The sequence below is a fragment of the Episyrphus balteatus genome, chromosome 4 (assembly GCF_945859705.1).
Source record: "Episyrphus balteatus chromosome 4, idEpiBalt1.1, whole genome shotgun sequence".
In the NCBI taxonomy this organism is placed as follows: Eukaryota; Metazoa; Arthropoda; class Insecta; order Diptera; family Syrphidae; genus Episyrphus; species Episyrphus balteatus.
The window spans coordinates 38024905-38044703 of record NC_079137.1 but is presented as its reverse complement, the minus strand read 5'-3'; the positions used below and the strand labels follow the sequence as shown (position 1 = coordinate 38044703).

At 29.1% G+C, this 19799-nt stretch overlaps 2 protein-coding genes across 7 annotated transcripts; both read right to left on the bottom strand.

Annotated features, from left to right (window-relative positions):
• Positions 1 to 930: 930 nt before the first annotated feature.
• On the bottom strand, positions 931 to 7615 carry LOC129918304 (trehalase-like). The gene is made up of 6 exons (XM_055998769.1): positions 7184 to 7615; positions 2861 to 3044; positions 1915 to 2796; positions 1389 to 1787; positions 1199 to 1328; positions 931 to 1134 (listed from the first exon to the last, which is right to left on the bottom strand). The coding sequence occupies exons 1-6, from the start codon at positions 7330 to 7332 to the stop codon at positions 1049 to 1051; spliced, it is 1830 nt and encodes a 609-aa protein (XP_055854744.1). The 5' UTR covers positions 7333 to 7615; the 3' UTR covers positions 931 to 1048.
• A 5063-nt stretch (positions 7616 to 12678) lies between these two features.
• Positions 12679 to 18886, bottom strand: LOC129919402 (trehalase-like). 6 transcript variants are annotated; one of them, XM_056000264.1, is made up of 7 exons: positions 18868 to 18886; positions 16372 to 16476; positions 16033 to 16143; positions 15779 to 15962; positions 13490 to 14368; positions 13026 to 13427; positions 12679 to 12969 (listed from the first exon to the last, which is right to left on the bottom strand). In XM_056000264.1, exons 3-7 carry the CDS (start codon positions 16137 to 16139, stop codon positions 12835 to 12837), a joined length of 1707 nt encoding a protein of 568 aa, XP_055856239.1. In that variant the 5' UTR covers positions 16140 to 16143; positions 16372 to 16476; positions 18868 to 18886; the 3' UTR covers positions 12679 to 12834. The 6 variants fall into 6 exon arrangements, with proteins under 6 accessions (XP_055856239.1, XP_055856241.1, XP_055856237.1 ...); XM_056000266.1 differs by lacking the exon at positions 18868 to 18886 and adding an exon at positions 18526 to 18542; XM_056000262.1 differs by lacking the exon at positions 18868 to 18886 and adding an exon at positions 18296 to 18453.
• Between the last annotated feature and the right edge of the window lie 913 nt (positions 18887 to 19799).

The following is a 19799-nucleotide window of genomic DNA, read 5'->3' as shown; positions in this document are numbered from 1 at the left end:
TATTATTATTTCAAATAAATATAATATTAAACTTTGGAAAAAACGCTTATATTTTGATATTTTGGTGTTTTATGTATGTGGTCTAAAATGTTGAAGAGATTTTACTCACAATTGATAGCTTTGAATTCTGAAACAATATCGCAACTCCGGTACAGCATGGGCGTAACTGTAGTTTTTTTAAAATGTTCAGAAATCATATGTTATAAGTTTTATTTTACGAATATGTAATTGTTATTATAAGAGCAAGTACGTGCGACGCAGTCGTGTATTTTATTTGTTTTCAAAGGCGAAAACTAATAATTATTTTGCAATCATTTTTTGAAATACATTTTTGTATTGAGTTTCTATGCATGTAAGCGTACAAAAAAAAAACAGATTCAGTTTATACATACATGCATACTTTGATCCTTTAAAAATGAATGTTTGTTTTTTTTTGGTTTTCGGAATTTCATTGTCATGGACTAAAAATTTGGGTTTCCAGAAAAAAAACCAGAACTGTTTGTATTTCACTGGACTCGAAAATATTCTATTCTAAATTTATACCTTAATATTGGACTATATCGGTTTTCTCTTTTTTCCCTAAAAATATGTATATTTAATGAATGTTTAAAAAAAAAAACGGAAAAAAGCTCAAAAATGTGCCAAAATGAGAACAAAAATTTTAATTTTTTCACTAAGCCTACACCATACACAAGAATATACAAATTTAGTGCCAGCAGAACAGATCGAATGTCCTTGTTTTTCTTGTAGGTAGAATGTTCTGTCGAAGTTTCGAAAATATTGATTAAAAAAAAATTGAAACTGTTTTCGGTTGAGTTCCGAAGTAACTACATATGTAATTTGGTTTAGTTTCTCCAGTAGAGAGGGATGTATGGGAAGGTTAGATAGTGAGACCTTATTATAATTCTTAGTATGTACAAATAAAAATCATTATTTATACATATATAAACATATATTATTAATTATATTAAAAACACATGCTCCAAAAAAATTAAATTTAAATGTTTCCTTGGTAAAATTATTATTCTTTTCTTTCAATTCCGATTCTCTATATAAATCGTCCAAATACTGATACAATTACTGCGATCGATGTTACCATAATTAGACTCATTACAGTTGTTGTTTTGCTAACTCCTATAAAATAAAAAAAGAATTCAATTAAATACTTAAAACAAAATTGAGATGATGATCAAATTACCATTTGCTGGTGTGATATCATCACCATATTTAACTAGTAACTCAATAATAACTCCATTACTCCAACCAAATCCTAATTGAGTTTCATATTCACCACCACCTCCAGTTCCTCCAAAAACTGAAGCATCATACTAAATGAGAAAAAAAAAAATTAAGAATGCGTTTTTAAACTGAAATTTATCAATATTAACCTTTTCATGCATAGCATTTGTTGAAAGATAAGCTTGATAATTCGATTGAACCCATTTATAACCAAATAATTTGGACATTTCTGTAGCTTCTGTTGTTCGCAAATTAGCTAAACCTTCTACAACAATATATTGCATTAATGGCCAAGCATTTGGCCAATCCCATTGTTCACCAGAATGTTGCAAAGTATTTGGAATTCCACCAGGATAACTATCAATTTTTAAATCTTTCAAATACTTGATAACAGATTTTGAAATCTTTTCACTATCTGCTCTGTTGTATGCTTTTGTCCATAATGGCGATAGATTTGTTGGTACAAAGTAGTTTCTTGGTTTTTTGTTAATTAAATCGTAATCTAACCAAACGCCGGCTTCTTCATTCCAAAGGACTGCTTGAATAGCCTGTAAAAGAACAAAGTCGATAAAAGTCTACTCATTTTTTCCTGACTTTGTGTTGTGGCCAATTTGATAATCAGTTCCTAAAAACCTCATCCCAACCCAAACCAAATATCGAACTTTTAAAGCTTACCTCTAAAATACGAGCAGCTTTTCCCTCATATTCAGCAGATTTTTCACCATTATTATCCAACAAGTAAAATTCAGCAATAATCTTTGCATTCCAATACAATATAGCATTTAATTCAACTGCAACAATAGATCGAGTCTTAATATCCGTCAGATTACCATCATTTGTTCCATTAATGCTATTTATAAACCAACGACTGGTAAAATCCATTCCTGATTCAGCGCCAGCTGCAATTTCCGAATAGAAATCTTGTTTCTTCTCTGCTGTATCGAAAAACTTGGCATTTTCGTAATCTTCTCGATAAGATTCTGGTCTTGGACCAGTAGATGAATCACGATAAACAAACAATTGATGACCATTTACCTCAACTGCATGGTTATTCATGAAAAATTCAAATTCAGCTACCAAAATTGGGATAGAATCCACAGCAAATTGTTCATCTTTGGTAAATTCAACATAAGATTTAATCATAGCTGGCAACAATGGTGGTTGGGATCGTTTTAAATAATACACACGTCCTCCATTAGGGATTAAACCAAATCGCTGAATCATTGACATGAAATTCAACAACATTCCACGCACGGTATTGTGCATTTGTGAGTAAAGTAATCCTCTCATAATCCAATAGGAATCCCAGTAGTAAAATTCAATAAATCTACCTCCGGGAACAATGACTGGATTATTGACAGGAATTATGGAATATAATTCGGGATGTTCATAAACATCGGGAATCATTTTACGTCCGAGAATTTTCCAAATTCCATTCAAATCGTTGGCCCATTTTCTCAATTTTTCATTGCGAATCATATTTAAAAATCTTGGATTTTCTTTCCAATCTTCTGGAACCCATGAAACGAATTCTTTGCCTTTTTCTTCGAAGTTTTCCTTTGAATTAAAAAAATTGTTGTTTTAATTTGAAATAGAGGTATCAAAAAGAGTTCTAACTTACGTTAACAAAAGCTTCGATTTCTTCTGGTTTGGGTGCATTATTTTTACTTTGCATGAATTTTTTAAATATTTCCATTGTAACATTTGGTGGTTGTTTGAGTTTCATGTCTACGAATGTTTTTGAATCCTTGTATATATGAGCCATTTCAACTGTATGGAGGAGGTCTCCACGGCAGAAAATTTCACTGAAAAGATAAATACATGATTATACGGAAATTTTCAACCAAAAGATTTTTAATAGGGGTACCTATATAAAAAAAAAAAAAACATAGAAAACATCCAGAGAATAGATATCTTCAAAAGCACCAGATTCAGTTCTAACATCAGTTTCACGTGAACATAGTATTCACCCGGAAGAATTGAATTTTCCCCTATTATGAGTTCCTGGTGAAAAGTTATTCATGTTCGGAAAACTCAACGTATATTGAATTTTATTCAGGTAATAAGCAAGGTAGTAGACAGCTGCTTTGTAACTTAAATTTTGGTCGGAAATAAGAAAAAGTAATTTAAGTGAATCTCTAAATTTCTTTGGGGGGAAACATACAATAGCATTAAAATTCGGGACGAACAAAATTATTTCTGGTGTAAAAGTTTCCACGTGAACTAAGGATACGGCTTGACGACTTGGAGAATACTTTCACTTGAGACTTGACCTAGAAAATCAGAAATAGTGAAGAACTTATATAAAGGGGGGAACATTTTAAACCTCAAATTCCTCATGGAACCTACTAAAAGATGCATACAGAACCTGAATAACCACTCGGACCCACTAATAGGAAGAGTTATAACTATAAGCCAACCAAAACCAAAAGCCAAGTTATTCTGATCAGCTGTAACTTGAAACTAAATGACTTCTGTAAAGGAATTGATAGAAATCAATAATGAAGAGAACATTCTCCTTAACCGCTGCCTAAATTGGAAGGATTTTTTAATACCTTGCTACAATCGAAGACATGAAACTCAAACTTGACTATATTTTTAGTCCCTAACGTTTCTAAGCCTGTCCAATTTAAAAAATGTTGGGTCTCTTAAGTATCAATATATTACTAATGTCGAATTCCTTTCAATTGAAAAATCGAATTTTCGGCGATCTCGAAGCGAATTTTTTCTGAAAATCATGTTCCATTGAAAAAAAATTCGCCTCAAATGAAGCAGAATTCGAATTTTTTTTAATCCCTCTTTTTTGAGAGATTTACACGGATTTGCACACACACTTGGAACATTTGACATTTCTCAAACGTCAAGCTGACAGTTTTCTTCGTGTTGTTTGTTTATTTGAGAATTTGAATATCGTATTTTTATTTATTTTTTCTTGGCATAGTTCTTGTGAAAAAGTCAAATTACTGTGACTTTTCTTCTCGTAATTGTCATCAGAAAATTTTTTCTCTGTAAAACCATAGCATACGGCCAAAATAATAACCTTCTACTTCATCTTCACTCAGATCTTAATAATAACTGCAATTTCCCTTTGATTTTGATTAAAATAACTTTATATTACCGAAGAAAATAAACAAAATTATTGATCTAAGGAATCTCTGGTTTTATTTTGTAGAAATTGTTTTGGTTTCAGCTTGACGTTCGTGTAAAAATTGTTGTCAAATGACACACATACAATCGCAAAAAGAATTCGGTCTGTTTTCATGTTCCTTTTTAACACCAAAAATTCGATTCTTTTGAGGCGATTCAAAAAATTGAAAGGAATTCGACATAAGGCTCTTATTGCGAGTGTCGTTTGTCTATCTATAGTAGACGACTTTTGTCGATAGTCGATCATCGAAAATGACTTTTGGTATTGTAAATCTCTATCGATAGACGATTTTTTTTCGAAAATCGATAATCGAAAATGAATTTTCATGTTGTGAAATTCTGTTGAAACGTCATTTTTCATTTTATCGTTCGATCTTTTTCGTTTGCAACTTTGCTTTCGACTCAAATCGAGTTCATAGTTGACAATAGCAAATATTTTTGTCGGAAGATATACACAATACCAAAACACAAATTAATCGATTCGACCGACTTTTATCGCATCGATAGCTGAACGACACTCGCAATAAGGGCCTAAGACAATTTGACAAATTTTTAATTAATTTAATCTCAGTATTGGAAAATTACTGTAAATAGTTGTTCATAACTTATGAACTTTTTGGCACCTACGATAAATTGGCGGGAAGGGTTCGATTGTGGCTGTTTTTGAGGTTTGAAAATCTATGTCGAACTCCTTAAAAAAAAAAAAAAACAAATCGAATTAAAAGCGTTCTTGAGGCGATTTATTTGTCAAAACTCATCATAAGCAATGTGCCGAACATGATTTATTGAATAAAAAATCACTTAAAAATCGATTTTTTTTAAAGGAATTCGACACTAGTTTACTCTCACTGATATAGCTTATTCTTTCTAAAATGTCTCCTTTTTTTAGAGTCTAGTATAATAGTATGAACTTGGCTCTAAATTTTAACTCACATAAAAAATATTAATCCAGAATGTTAGCTCTGGAGAATTTTTTGTATAAGAGCTTGTAGTAAAATTTGTCCTGTTCTGAATTCTAGGCTCCGCCGGTCATAAATATGTATGTATAATATGAAGTTGTTTTCACAAGAATTACTGAAGTTAAATGTTTTTCGTCGGTGGGAAATAGTTTTTCTATTAGTTTTTCTATTAGTGAAATAAGTTCTAACAGTCAGTAGGTAAGTCAGTTTATACATAAATTTCAGAAAAACCCGAGTGCGAATGCACTTTTCTTCAATTTTCTGAATTAGTTGTTCAACCGTGATGGAATATTTAGCAATATAATTTCGAAAATAGTTCCTGACATGTAACTTTGCTGTCTTTTCATTTCCTATTATTATTTCTAGGTCATATTTATAAGAATCGGTTAAAAAGAAGTTTTATAATCTTGCATCTCTCAAGGTTAAATTTTTTAAGTAAATTAAAAAAATTGTGATTTTTTTCGATAAGAACCACTTTAATAAAAAAAAATGTTCTAGCAAAATCTTATCTTTAATTCATTAACAAATCAATTTGCATTGAATGAAAAAACAAAAAAAAAAAAAAAAAAACACTCAAAACGGAGGCTTTTGTTTAATCAGATTTATTTGTTTTTGACTATAACTAGAATACTTGATAACTACCCTTACCTACCTTTTGTCTAACAGTTTTTTGAGTGTCTTGTACCATTTTCCACATGTATGATTTGATAACAATCTTTGTAATTAAGTAGGCAAAGATAGGTAAGATATTTACGTACTTCAAATTGTCTAATCTTCAAAAAAGCTCTTCATTCAATTGTTTCTTGAAATATTAAGTAAGGGTGATTCGTTTTTTAAGTTATATAATATACTTATTTGGTTTTTAATTGAACAGGATTAAAAACAAAATACAAAAACCGTATAAAAATACAAGAACATAATAGTTCCTGTGATGTACTGTGTACTGATGAATCCGAATCTGCAAACAGAATATTTTAGCTTAAAAAACTGGTACATCATTGTAGGTACTACAAATTTCATATTGGTGATTTTGTGTTGAAATGTTAAAATAGTTGAAAATGGCAACCCAATACAAAAAGAAGTTATTGAATGAAAAATGAACGAACCTCTTTTTCGAGATTGTTCCTCCTAACACCAAATTGTTTTTCAAACTGAGCTAGTGTACCCAACAACATTACATTTCTTCAATATATTGACTGAGTTTTTATTACATAAAAGATATCCAACACAATTCCTAACAACAAACATGACAAAGAGAAAATTACAAAAACGTACATATGTCTTATACCAATTTATTTATACGACTTATGACTTTCGCTCAAAAGAGTATTAAAAAATTAGTTGTTGGTTATTCAAAAATTTACAAAAAACAATCAACATTTTTAAAAATCTTGCATGAATTCAAAAATTTTGTTGGCTGTTTTCGACTTCAAAAAATATAAAAGTTCTGACTTCCATTTTTTCCATCCAAATATTTTCGATTTTAGTTTTGGAGCCGACTACTTATTTATGGCTAAGTCTATAAGTAAACCTATCCTAGTACCGGATTTTAAAATCTGGAAGTTTTTATTTATCAGAAGCTGAGTGTCAAGGACAAATTGACTCTATTAACTTTCTTTCCCTGAGTCTGAAGACCTCAATCTTGAACATCCGACCATTAGAACTCTAAATATTTCCCACACAACATACTTTTTTAATCAAACAATAATCTTAACAAAAACAAAAGAATTCGGTGGCGTTCAATACGAAATATCAGTACACGAAATTTTCCATTTGCATTGAAATCAGAGGAAAGATAAATAAAAAAACAATATTAAAACACAAACTACAAAGCATACCATGATGGTAAATCATCAGTCCGTTGCTGATTTTTTTCCAATGAATTTGAAGTGGATTGCCTTACTTCAAAAGCTTCAATTGCTTGAGGTTTTGAAATTAGCATAAACTGAAAAACACACAACAGTCCCACTTGGAGAAAAGATTTCATTTTGATTTTTTGTTTTGTTTTCGTTGCACTGTTTCGTTTGAGAAAGTTGTTAAAATAACGTCACAAAATACTGTTTTATCAACATAAATTATGTTGATAAATTCTTAATAAATGTTTTAGATAAACAAAAAAACCGTTCACAAAACTTTTGTCTACTCTGACTAACAGTCAGAACAGAAATGTATATGTTTTAAAAATTGTAAACGATTTTATAACTTTTTATTGTGCCAATCAAAACGGGACAACCTTCTTGATCGGTTTGACGCGACCAATTGCAAAGATAAAGCTTTAAGAGGATTGTTAAAAACTGCTTATTAATCAGTTATTTTTGGTGTAAATATAAAATGCTTTTGGCATATCAGTTAGCCAAAGGGGTTAGAGATTAAATATTTATATTTTTTCTTATCTTAAAGTTGGTACCCCTTGAGAATACTAGAGCTTTACAATACTTTACAAAAGTCAATGTCTGAATTTGTCTGTTAATTATTGGGTAAAAAAAAATCGTTACAATTTTTGACGTGACCATTTTTTTATAAGACATCAACCACTTAAACTAATCTAAAATTGTCAAAACCAGTGATAACTAATAAAGAAGCACCGTCATTTTTAGCGCCAAGCAATTAATTCTAAGAAACTTATCTGATTATCAACAAAAAAAAAAATCACAAGGGGACATATTTGAAGCTAATAAACAATTATTTTAATTAGTTTTTACCTACATTTAGAAATGAACTTATCTAAAAATTGCACATTCTTTAAAAAAAAAAACACTTCACTTTAGGGTAAAAATCTGAAATTGATAATTAATTTTATCTCATCGGGAGATTTTATCAATTTCCTGATATTTTTATAAATTTGTTTTTGTTTAGAATTTGTCAAATGCATGGATAAAGATAAGGCTTACTTATTCCAATTTCAATTCGCACGTTACCTGCGTAAGAAGAGTTATCGTATAGCTCCAATTAAACAAAATTGGTATTCTTAACCGAATAAAATGAAAAATGAGTAGCTACTGAGTATTAGAAAAAACACGCCTAATAAGTGAACAAAATTAATACTCATTTATGTACGTTTTTTTTTTTTGAATAAAATGATATGAAAGTGAAAAAACAACTTAAAAAACGAAGAAAATTGGGTTTGTTGCAAAGTTGCGGAGAAACGGTTGTCCGTAAAAAAAGTTTTGGTACAAACTTAAACTGTAACAAATTCTTTCAAAACAGACGTATTGTGGCAATGATAAAGCTATTTAAGGAAATGGAAAGCAAAAATCATAAAAACCGTCATAACTCGAAAACGGGACAAAAACGAGAAAATTACCTCTTAAGTTTTTCGACTTAAAATGACCTCAGAAATCCATGGTTTTCGTTTGGGGCGGTGACTGTGGGACGACACCCTGTATATTATATGTATATATCTCAAAAGTTCCAACAATTTCTTTGTATGGTGTCCTCTCGAGAACAATTAAAACTTTCCAAGATAAATGTTGCAAAACTTTTTTTTTTTGACATTTGCTTTTTATTTTTTTGTTTTGAAGTGAAAACTTCTTTAGTATCGTAGTGATTTGAAACAAGATGAAACGAAAACGCGACACGAACATTCAATTTGTTATAACTTTTGTTTTAATAGGTAGATGAATGAAATTTGTACTGTAGATAGGTAATTAAATAAACTATAACAGCCATATTTATAAAAGAATTTAAAGGTTGTTTAACGTTAAACAACCTCTAAATAGGTTTTAAGTGCAAAATGTGTATTTATAAAGAATTTACACATTTAAGAAACGTTGCTTAACGATTGCTTAACTTAAACGCCATTCACCGCGTTTAGAGCTTGCTTAGAGCCATTTTAAGATTGATTTGACCACATATGAATTATTACTAAAAGGAGCTTGAATTTTAAATTCAAATCAAAGAATTAAAGAATGTTAAAAAAAATTAAAATGGTTAGTACAAATGAAAAAAATCAATGCTCTCTGGCTTTGATCTGTGCATTTTATTAAGGAATCCGACGAAAGTAAACTCATCGTCAACGACCTAATCTGTTTTTTTTTTGCGCAGTCAAGGTTAAGAATTTTTGTTTACAAAAATACATACCCTCAAGTTGTCAAAAACCACGTGATGTTTCTAAAATGCAATAGTATTTTGTACTAGATTAGTCAATTCCCCTTCATTTTTTGACACAACTATCGTTTAGTTAATCATCTGTGGAAATTCGATTATAAATACAAATTTATGCAACGTTGCTTAAAGGCGAATTAAATATTTAAGCAAGCTTAACTAAACAACCTTTGAGAACCAATTTAAGCAAATCTAATAAATACGGCTGTAAATGTACACAATTTCAATTAATTTCATATTCAAAATTCTGAGATAACGGTAAAAAGATGTTCTTTTTCTAAACACGTTATATCTAGTGCACATACAAATTTGATTTAACTTTAATACGCATGCTGATAACATAACCTATTATTTGATATATCAAAATTAACTGTACGAGCTCTACAAGTTACACAATCTTAAGTTGACGATGACCAGTGTAGGAAGTACCGTAATCTCAGCTTGAAATTTCGAAATAGTTGGCTTTAAAAATTCTTATTTTTTTTCTAGGCACGGTAGAAATATGATTCATACGTCATATAAAAGGTGAAATAACCTTTTAGATGATATAAAATTTGCTATAGGTTGTCATTTAAAAAAATATATTTAATGGTGTTAAAAGAGAAAAAAGATTGATTTTTTTGCTTTTTTGATGAAAAGTGATTTGGTTTGAAAAAAATAAGCTCTTTTTGTAGATGTTGTATAGACATGGACGATATAAATATTTTGAGCTGGAACAATAAGCTTTCAGATCATATAAAATTAATATAGGTTGTCATATAAAAAACATGTATTTAAAGGAGATAGAATAAAAAATAGGTAGATTTTTTCTTTTTTTGTTACAAGAAATTTTTTTCTTTTAAGGTTTCACTTCTACCACGTGTAAATTGCACACATGACTTTTTTTAATTTTGGGGCCATACTTTGTACAAGAAAGAGCGAAAAATCTCAATGTTTCTCTTTTGATCTATTCGTTATCGTCACAAATAGGGATAGGAGTAGTCAAAATTATTTTTTTTTTGTTATTTTAAAATAAAAAGTGTTCTTAACCACAGCCACTGCAGAAATTAATGAACTTAAGTTTTTTGTTTGTGTTGTTCGACGAGTTGAGGAATATTTTTGATATAAAATCAAAGGTAAAACTAAGCGCCTTTCAACATATAAGTATTTTATGAATATTATTGGTTGATAGAGGTGTGCTGCAAACTTTTATAATAATGGAACAAAAGAATAAATGGTGTCAAAATAAAGGAATTAACATCTTTCATTTAGAGGTCTTCTGGATCAAAGCATAGCGACTCGCCCGAGGTCTGTGTATGAACGGTAGAAACGGTGAAAACGATCTCCACCTTAAAACAGGCTGCATAACAAAATGTCCAAGTTTTTACCGACTTCCAAAAAGGAGGAGGTATTCAATTCGTCTGTATTTTTTTTTTTTTTTTTTTTTATGTTTGTTACCGCATAACTTTGGACAGAGTGAATCAATTTTGATAATTCTTTTTGTATTGGAAACCTAGTGGCTGCAATATGGTCCCATTTCAATTTCGTTCAGTTTAAGCCATAGGAACTATTAGAAAAACCATAAAACCCCGTTTTGAATCATGGAAGTCGGTTTTGTTTTTTTTGATAAAATTGATTATTATTATTAGTCGGAAGACTTCTGAAGTAAAGGTCTAAAGTATACATTATTTCCTATAATTTGATACTGAATTTGAATTATTCTTAGTTTCGCATTATATGTACCTACTTTTGATATTTCTTCATGAGCTTTCAAGTTTTTCCCAAAAGATTATTATTTTATATCTAAATGGGAATGACCGTCATTTTATTTTTTTAAGAAGGTGCCGCGTCTCATGGCTAGAGTTATAGCTATTTCACGGGTGCCCATTGGTATTATCACACTTCTTTTTCCTATTTATTATTGTATATTTATATAAAAAAATTTTAATAAACAAAAGTTACTCATACACCACAGTGACCCCTGAGGGTATAATAAACGGAAGTCCCAATATCAGAAAACCATGACAAGAGATCTTAAATTTTTGATAAATATTTTCTTTTATAGCTCCTCAAACAGAGTATTCTTAAATTTAAATTTTTGACAATTTTTGGAGCAAAATGATCGTTTTTTGAATGTCAACTATTGCGTTAGCCGCTTCTACCCCAGCCTTTTTAGTTTAAATAAAAGGATGTGTTGAGTATTTTGTTGTCTATTATAATTAGCTAAGCATCGAATTGTAATAAACTTACAAAAGACCAGTAATCAGTTTCTGGCTTTTTGAAAGTCCTCTTCTTATGTTCTGTATTTAATGATCCAGAGTTTTTTCAGTCAAATTGAATTGAAAATTGAAATTTATAGCCTTTGGAGGTATGTTATAGAATGGTAAAAAAAAGATTTTGAGCAAAAAATCTTTCTATTAGCATTCATTTTGAGGTTGATCCTTTATTTGGAGTATTCAACGATATGTATGTAGATTTAACAGTGGGGACTAATACTAAAACTATTATGATGATTTTATGAAAACATAAAAATAAATTCATTTTTATTTTAAAGCTATAAATTATATTTAAATTTTATAAACTACAAAACAAGAAGGTATATATTCTTTATTTTAAAAATTTCGTTTATTTTCAAAACACACTTCCGGTTTTACAATGACATGTTTGTAGTTTTAAAAAAATGTTCAAAAATCATGTTCAAAGTTTTTTACCTTAGACTTTATGTATTGTGTTTAAGCAACGAAAATCATTTAAAAATTGATGAAGTCATAGAATTTTGATGCAATAGTGAATTGGATATTTAGAAAATTTTAACAATCTTAACAAAGTTTAAAATATAATGCAAATACGACATCATTCAGGTACAATTTTTATTTTATTCTGGTTAAGGTACCCTTTTTCTTATAACAATCTTATGGAAAAAAGGTTACACCAGCTACTGGGTTTTCAATGTTTTCTTACGTGTATTTCCTATAAATTTTTCAGGTTATGTCGTTATGTGCATAAGTTTTCAATGCGATTTCATTCCGCACTTTTCGCATTTCAGTTGAAAGAACTGATTTTCAAACCAGATCCGGGCAGTCCATGCAGAATTTTGGGATAGGGAATGGTAAAATAAAATTTTCAGATAAATAACAACATTGGGATATAAATTCTGAACAACCACACCCATAAATCCTAAATGACCTTCATGACGTGTATTAAAGTTTTAATAAACAAACAATGATATAAGAAACTAAAATGCAAAACATTTGATCGGTAACGTTCATTTATGTATACCTAAATAAAAACTTCAGATAATTTTATAGCAATTCAATCTAATAAATAAGTTATCTAAGTTTAAATGCTATTGATAAACACCAATTTATGGTATTTAGCTTCATATTGCAATTTAATAACTTTTATATCATTTTTGTGCTGGGGTTATATCGTTTCCATATTTTGTTAAAAATTCAACGATAACGCCATTTGTCCAACCAAAACCAGTTTGAATATCATATTCCCCACCACCTCCATGTCCACCAAAAACTTCAGAGTCATACTGAAATCAAAGTAAAAATAAATTATCACTGTTAAAATGAGACAGTATACATTTACCTTTTCGAACATTGAATTATTAGAATTTCTATAAGCTTCGTAATTTGATTTTACCCATCGATGACCCCAGAGTTTAGATAATTTTGAAGCTTTTGTTGTTTTTAAATTTTCAAGACCTTGAACAAGAATATACTGCATTGGTGGCCAGACATTTGGATAATCCCATTGTTCTCCGCTATGTACCAAAGTGTTTGGAACACCACCAGGATGATTATTCAGTCCCAACTTTTCAAGATAATCAAGTACGGTTTTTGAGATTATCTCCGAATTGGCGATGTTGAATGCATTCGTCCATAACGGAGCCAGATTAGTTGGTACAAAATATTTTCTTGGTTTCTTATTGATAAGATCATAATCAAACCAAACACCAGCTTTTTTATTCCATAAAACTGCCTCAATTGCCTGAAAAGTTAAAGGTTTGATATTTACCTTAGTATATCATCTTGAAAGAAAGTTTATCTTACTTCTAATATCTCTTCAGCATATAGCGTGTATTCTATAGCTTTTTCCTCATTGTTAGACATTGCATGAAACTTGGCAATGATCTTTGCATTCCAATATAAAATTGCGTTCAATTCCACTGGAACAATTGACCTGCATTTAATGTCCTTGAGAGTACCCTGATTCGTTCCATTTTTGCTAATAAACCAACGGCTACTGAAATCCATTCCAGATTCAGCACCTGCTGCAATATTCGAATAAAACTCTTGCTTAAGCTCTGGTGTGGGAAATTCTTCAGCATTTTTCACATCTTCACGATATGATTCTGGCCTTGGACCAGTCGACGAATCTCGATAAACAGCCAAGGCATGCCCATTTACAAAAACCGTATGATTTTTCTTCCAAAAATGAAATTCATCTTCCAAAAGTCCAACAGCCTCTATGGCGAAATTTGTATCATTTGTAAAATCAACATAAGAATCAATCATTGCTGCCAATAATGGTGGTTGAGATCGTTTAGCATAATAGATTCGGCCACCATTCGGGACAAAACCAAAACGTTTAATCATCGATAGAAAATTCGATAACATTCCTCGAGCAGTTTCATACATTTGTGAATATAAAAGTCCACGAATAATCCAATAGGAATCCCAGTAATAGAATTCAATAAAACGACCACCTGGAACAATTACTCCATTACTAACGGGAATAATGGAATAGTAGTCTGGATTTTTGTGAACATCATCGATCATTTTGCGTCCAAGAGTCTTCCAAATGCGATTGAGATCTTTTCCCCATTGCTTCATTGAAGGATTTTTAATTGAATTTAGAAATTTTGGGTTATTTTTCCAATCATTTGGAGTCCATTTGGAAAATTCCTTACCACTTGGTTCGAAATTTGTCTAGAAAAAAGGTAAATACTTTCATTGAAAGAAGTTAACATTTTTTGTCTCAAAAAGTGAAAACAGAGAATTATATGAAATAAATTAAGATAGCAGAAAGAGTTGATTAATACTTGCATAGCCATCTTATATATATCTTATATTTAATTTAATTTTTTTTAAAATGGTTTATTACAAAAAATGCATACATATAGTTGCCACTTTTAAACGCCATAATAACAAATAAAAACAGAAAAATATGGTACGTATACGCCATAGTGAATATTTTTTAACTTTTTGAATTTATACTAATTTCACTTTTTGAACGCACTTGCTTTTAGAATTAAAATTACTAAAATTTTTAAGACTTTTTATACAAAAAATGTATGTATATGAAAAAAAAAAAAAAAATTAAATTCGTTCTTAAAAAAAAAAACAAAATCTAAAATCAAACTGCGCTTCAAAAAAAGTATGCAGTTTAATTTCTTTTATAAAAAATTCATTTTTAGAAAAAAAATCTAAAATCGTTAGAGCCATTTTTTATCTATTTTTTTATAAATTATATACAAAAAATTAAATAAAAATGGCATCCCATTCTATAGCAATTATTTATTTATACACCTAAAATAAAAATTTAAAAAAAATCAACGTTCCGTTTTCTAAAATTCGATTTTTCAAAAAAAAAAAAAAAATTAATATTTTTCAAAAAACCAAAAAATTATTTTTTTTTCAAAATTTTATGTTTTATTTATAGAAAAAATTTATATAAAAGTGCTTTTATTAAAAAAATCGTTGAAATTAAGCAAATCGTGTGGGAAAAAAATCAGATTTAAAAAATCGAAAGCTAAAAAGTGGGTCTCGAAAGTCCGTCTGTCCGTCTATTTGTCAGTCTGTCTGTCATTCTGCCATGATATCTGTTGGTCTATATAACGAGCTACAGCCTAAACGGATGAACCGATTCACTTCAAACTTGGTATCTAGTAGATTTTAGATCTTGTACCGAAGGGTTTTTGGAATTAATTTTGGAACAAAAAAAAAAACGGTACCCAATTTTGGAAAAGTTAAATTTTCTCAAAAACTACCTCGGTTTTTTAAATTTCTGACTATCTGCCAAATAACTTGTTCAATTTTAAAGAAATTTTGTATATTGTCTCAAAATAAATCAAAAACAAAATTTTGAAAAAAAAAATAACTTTTGGATTGAAAACAAAATTTAAAATTTTTTTATTTTTTGAAAAATCAAGTTTTTGAAAATTTTACATTGAAATTTTTTAAATTCTAGTTTCAAGTATCAATGTGATTGATTATATTAAGCTTTTAAATATAACAACTAATTTTTAAGACTCAAAGTGCGGAAAAAGATTTTTTGTTTAGGAATACTTTAGAAAAAATTTTAAAAATGTCCACCACCTTATCATCTACACAACTTACGTTAACAAAACACTTCAAATCATCGATGGTTGGCTTGTCGTTTTTGCTCCTCATAAATTCTTTAAAGTTTTTGATTGTTTCATTTGGCAAGTGTTTCAGTTTTAAATCCACAAACGTCTTTGAGTCCTTGAAAAGATGACTCATCTGAATTGTATCAAGAAGTTCACCATGACAAAAAACATCACTTTATTGATAAAAATAAAACTGTTTTAATAATTTCAATTAAAAAATAAAACTACTGTATAAATACTTACCATGCTGGAAAATTGATTGAAGTATCTTTTTCTGCTTTAGACAATCTTATATAATACGATTGAAAGACCAGTAAAAGTCCAAAACCAAAAATTAATCGAGTAGTCATGTTTCTATTTTTTTTGTGCAAAAAACAAGGTGTAAATAATTACAACAACTGAGAACAGTGGTTCAAAACATGGGTAATAAAACTAAAATGATTGAAATCAAATTATAACTTGAATCAGAGTGACCAAAGTTGAAGTTGAAAAACATGAGGAAACGCTCAAAATTTTCTTGAATCATATGAAGTAAGCAGGATCTTTAAAAAATCAAACCGATACCGAATAAGGTATACTTACATTTTTTTTTTAATTGAACAGTTGACTCAAATCGGTAAAATTTCACTATGCGAAAATAAACTCAAGTCAAGATTTTGTTCTACTGATATGACAGCTATATTTTCACTTTTTAAAGAAATTTATATTAAAATAATTTTTGATAGATAACCGCTCCCAAGAGTGAACTAGTAAACTTAAAATATTATTAAATATATTAACTTTAAATACTCAACTTATAAACGATTTAATTTATGAATGTGAATGGGTACTTAATCTATAAATTGAAGTTTGCACGAAATTTTCAGTACATGTTGAAATAATTAATAATAGCAGAGACTAAAATAAATAATAATTTAATGTATAAAAATGTTGCGTAGTGGAATTTTTAGGAAAGAAAGCGATGCAATTATAAATAAAACGCTCATCTATAATTACAGGGTGATTTGCATAAGATGCTACAGTAAGCTTGAGCGTGTAGGTTAAGTTGAACCAATTTTAACATAAAATTGTCCGCCTTTTGTACGGGGGAAATAGATTCTGCACCCCGCACTTTTAAAATAAATGTATTAATAATTATTTTTATCAAAAAAAAAAAAACAAAACCTACTTCCTTGGATCAAAACTGGGTTTTATGGTTTTCCTCATACATTCCAAAGCAATAACTGGACGAAATTGAAATGGGACCACACTGCAGTCACCAGCTTTCCAATACAAAAGAATTATCAAAATTTGGTTCACTCAGTCCAAAGTTATGAGGTTCCAAATACATATAAAAAAAAACGTGCGATTCACTCGTGGTAGAAGTGAAACCTTAAAAATCTTGCAAAAAAAAAAAAAAAATCGAAAAAATATAACCTACAATAAATTTTATACCATCTGAAAGCTTATTGTTTCAGCTCAAAATATTTATATCGACCATGTCTATACAACATCTACAAAAAGAGCTAGAAATTTTTTACCCAATTAGTTTTCATAAAAATAGCAAAACAATCAATCTCTTTTCTCTTCTAAAGCCATTAAATCCATTTTTTAAAAGACAACCTATAATAAATTTTATATCATTATTATTTCACCTTTTATATGACGATTTAATCATATTTCTACCATGCCTACAGAAAAAGTAAGAATTTTTTAAAGCCGACCATGTCGAAATTTCAAACTGAGATTACGGTACTTCCTACACTGGTGGCTGGTCATCGGCAATAGATCTCACAGGTGTTTTGAGGTATTTTTCAATTTTTTCATTTTAAGATTGTGTAACTTGTAGAGCACGTACTGTTATGTGTGATATATCAAATAAAAGGTTATGCTATTAGCATGCGTATTAAAGTTAAATCAAATTTGTATGTGCACTAGATCAAAAGATATAACGTGTGTAACAAAAGAACATCTTTTTACCGTTATATGAAATTAATTGAAATTTTGAACAATTATAATTTATTTAATTACCTATCTACAGTACAAATTTCATTTATCTATCTATTAAAACAAAAAAGTTATAAAAAGTTGAATGTTAGTGTCGCGTTTTCGTTTCATCTTGTTTCAAATCACTACGATACTAAAGAAGTTTTCACTTCAAAAAAAAAACACACGAAAAGAATTTGTCCTCCTTTTTCGAAGTCAGTAAAAATAGAAAAAAATATCAAAGCGAAACGGGTTGGAGTTGAAATCTCAAAAATCCAAATACCGAAAATCCAAAATCCTGAAAACCTAGAATCCCGAAAATTCAGAATCTCGAAATCACAAAATCCCGAATACTCATAATCCCCAATATACAAAATCCCTAAACCCCCAAAATCTCCCGAAAATGTATATAAAATTAACAAATCACCCTGTAATTTATTAAAAAAAAAATGTATCTGCACTTCAAAAGTAGTAATAACATGTATACAAAATTAATATAGAAAGTTGATAATCTTTTTAAGAAATATTGTTACATATTAACTTTTAAGTTTTTTGAACTTTCGGTAAAGTTGATGTAGAAATTTAAAAGTTTTCCATAAATTGCACATACAAACGGAAAATTTTGTTTCGAATTTTATGAATGCAGGATGTATAATATACTCTTATTGGTTCATATAACTTTCATAGGGAAACATTTTGTTATTATTTTTAAATTCTGTTTTTTTTTTTTTATATTTTTATTATTTCGAAAACACAACAAATCAATCATACCTAACAAAAACACGCACATAAAAAAAAAAAAAAAAAAAACAATCTAAGCCGGCAAAAGTTCAACACACAACTAAACTTTTTTGTTCAGTTCAATTTCATTATCAAAACAACAGTAATTCAAAAGAAAATTCTCCAGATAAGAGTGATTCATAAAAATAAAAACATAAGATTAGAACATGAGTTTAAAATAATGTGAGCTTAAGAATCTCATTTTAATCACAAATGCACAATTTCTCACAGTTAATATAGTTTTCAAAGCTTGCCAACTATAGAATTTGAGTAAGTGGCTTTTTTTTTAAATTACCTACTCGTATTTTTATCAAAAATTTAAAGGTCACATACACAATAATTGATAAGAAAATTCAAAAACGTCTAAGAAAATCGGGCAACCAGTTCAGATAGGTAACTCCACGGTTGGTTGAGAATGATTTGTGACTTGCGGGTTAGTAAAATTTGAAATTTCCTAGTAGAACGTTATTTGTTAAATAAAAAAAAAAAAAACAAAATTCAAATTCTGGAATCAAATACCTACATATAAAGAGTGTAGGGAACACAATATGCACCATTGGCATAATTAATTAGCTAGGTTTCTTTTTAAGTTATCATACATACAAACATCTAGCCAATTGAGCTCAGGTTGCTTTGCTTCACTCTCTGTTAATGGCAGATTAAATGTGACTATTTCAGATGTTTTTAATCTGAGTTTAATCATTAAATAGCTTTACCTGTCCCCACGTGGGGCATTTCCAGAGTAAAGTTGAAATTTCTCAAAAACGGCTCCAATGATTTTGTTAGAAAAATTCAAATGTAAGTTTAAGACAAAGTCTATCTTTTAATGAAAAAAACTTTTTTTTTGTTTTTTTCTTAAAATTTTGGATAAGTTGTTAAATAGTGATTTCTACAAAATTGCATACCTACCAATTTTATTTTTAAACTTTCAAAAACACATTTTTGGATTTTAAAAAAATTTTCCAAATTTTTTTTGGAAAAATGGTTTTTTTGAAAATGGGTCAGTGAAATATTTTGTTCTTAAGTGTAAATTAATTTATTTCTTCAAAATGGCATACTAACTTTTTTTTTGAAAAATTTTAGAAAATTTGTATACTACATAATATACAGGGTGTCCGGCAGAAAATGGATAAACCTAAAATGACTGATAGGTGCACTTTTGACTGTTCTGAAACCGAATAGAAAAAGTTTCTATCGCAACCAGTTTAGAAAATATTAGCTTTTTTTCGTTCAGTGTACTTTAAATTTCATCATCTTACTTTTTC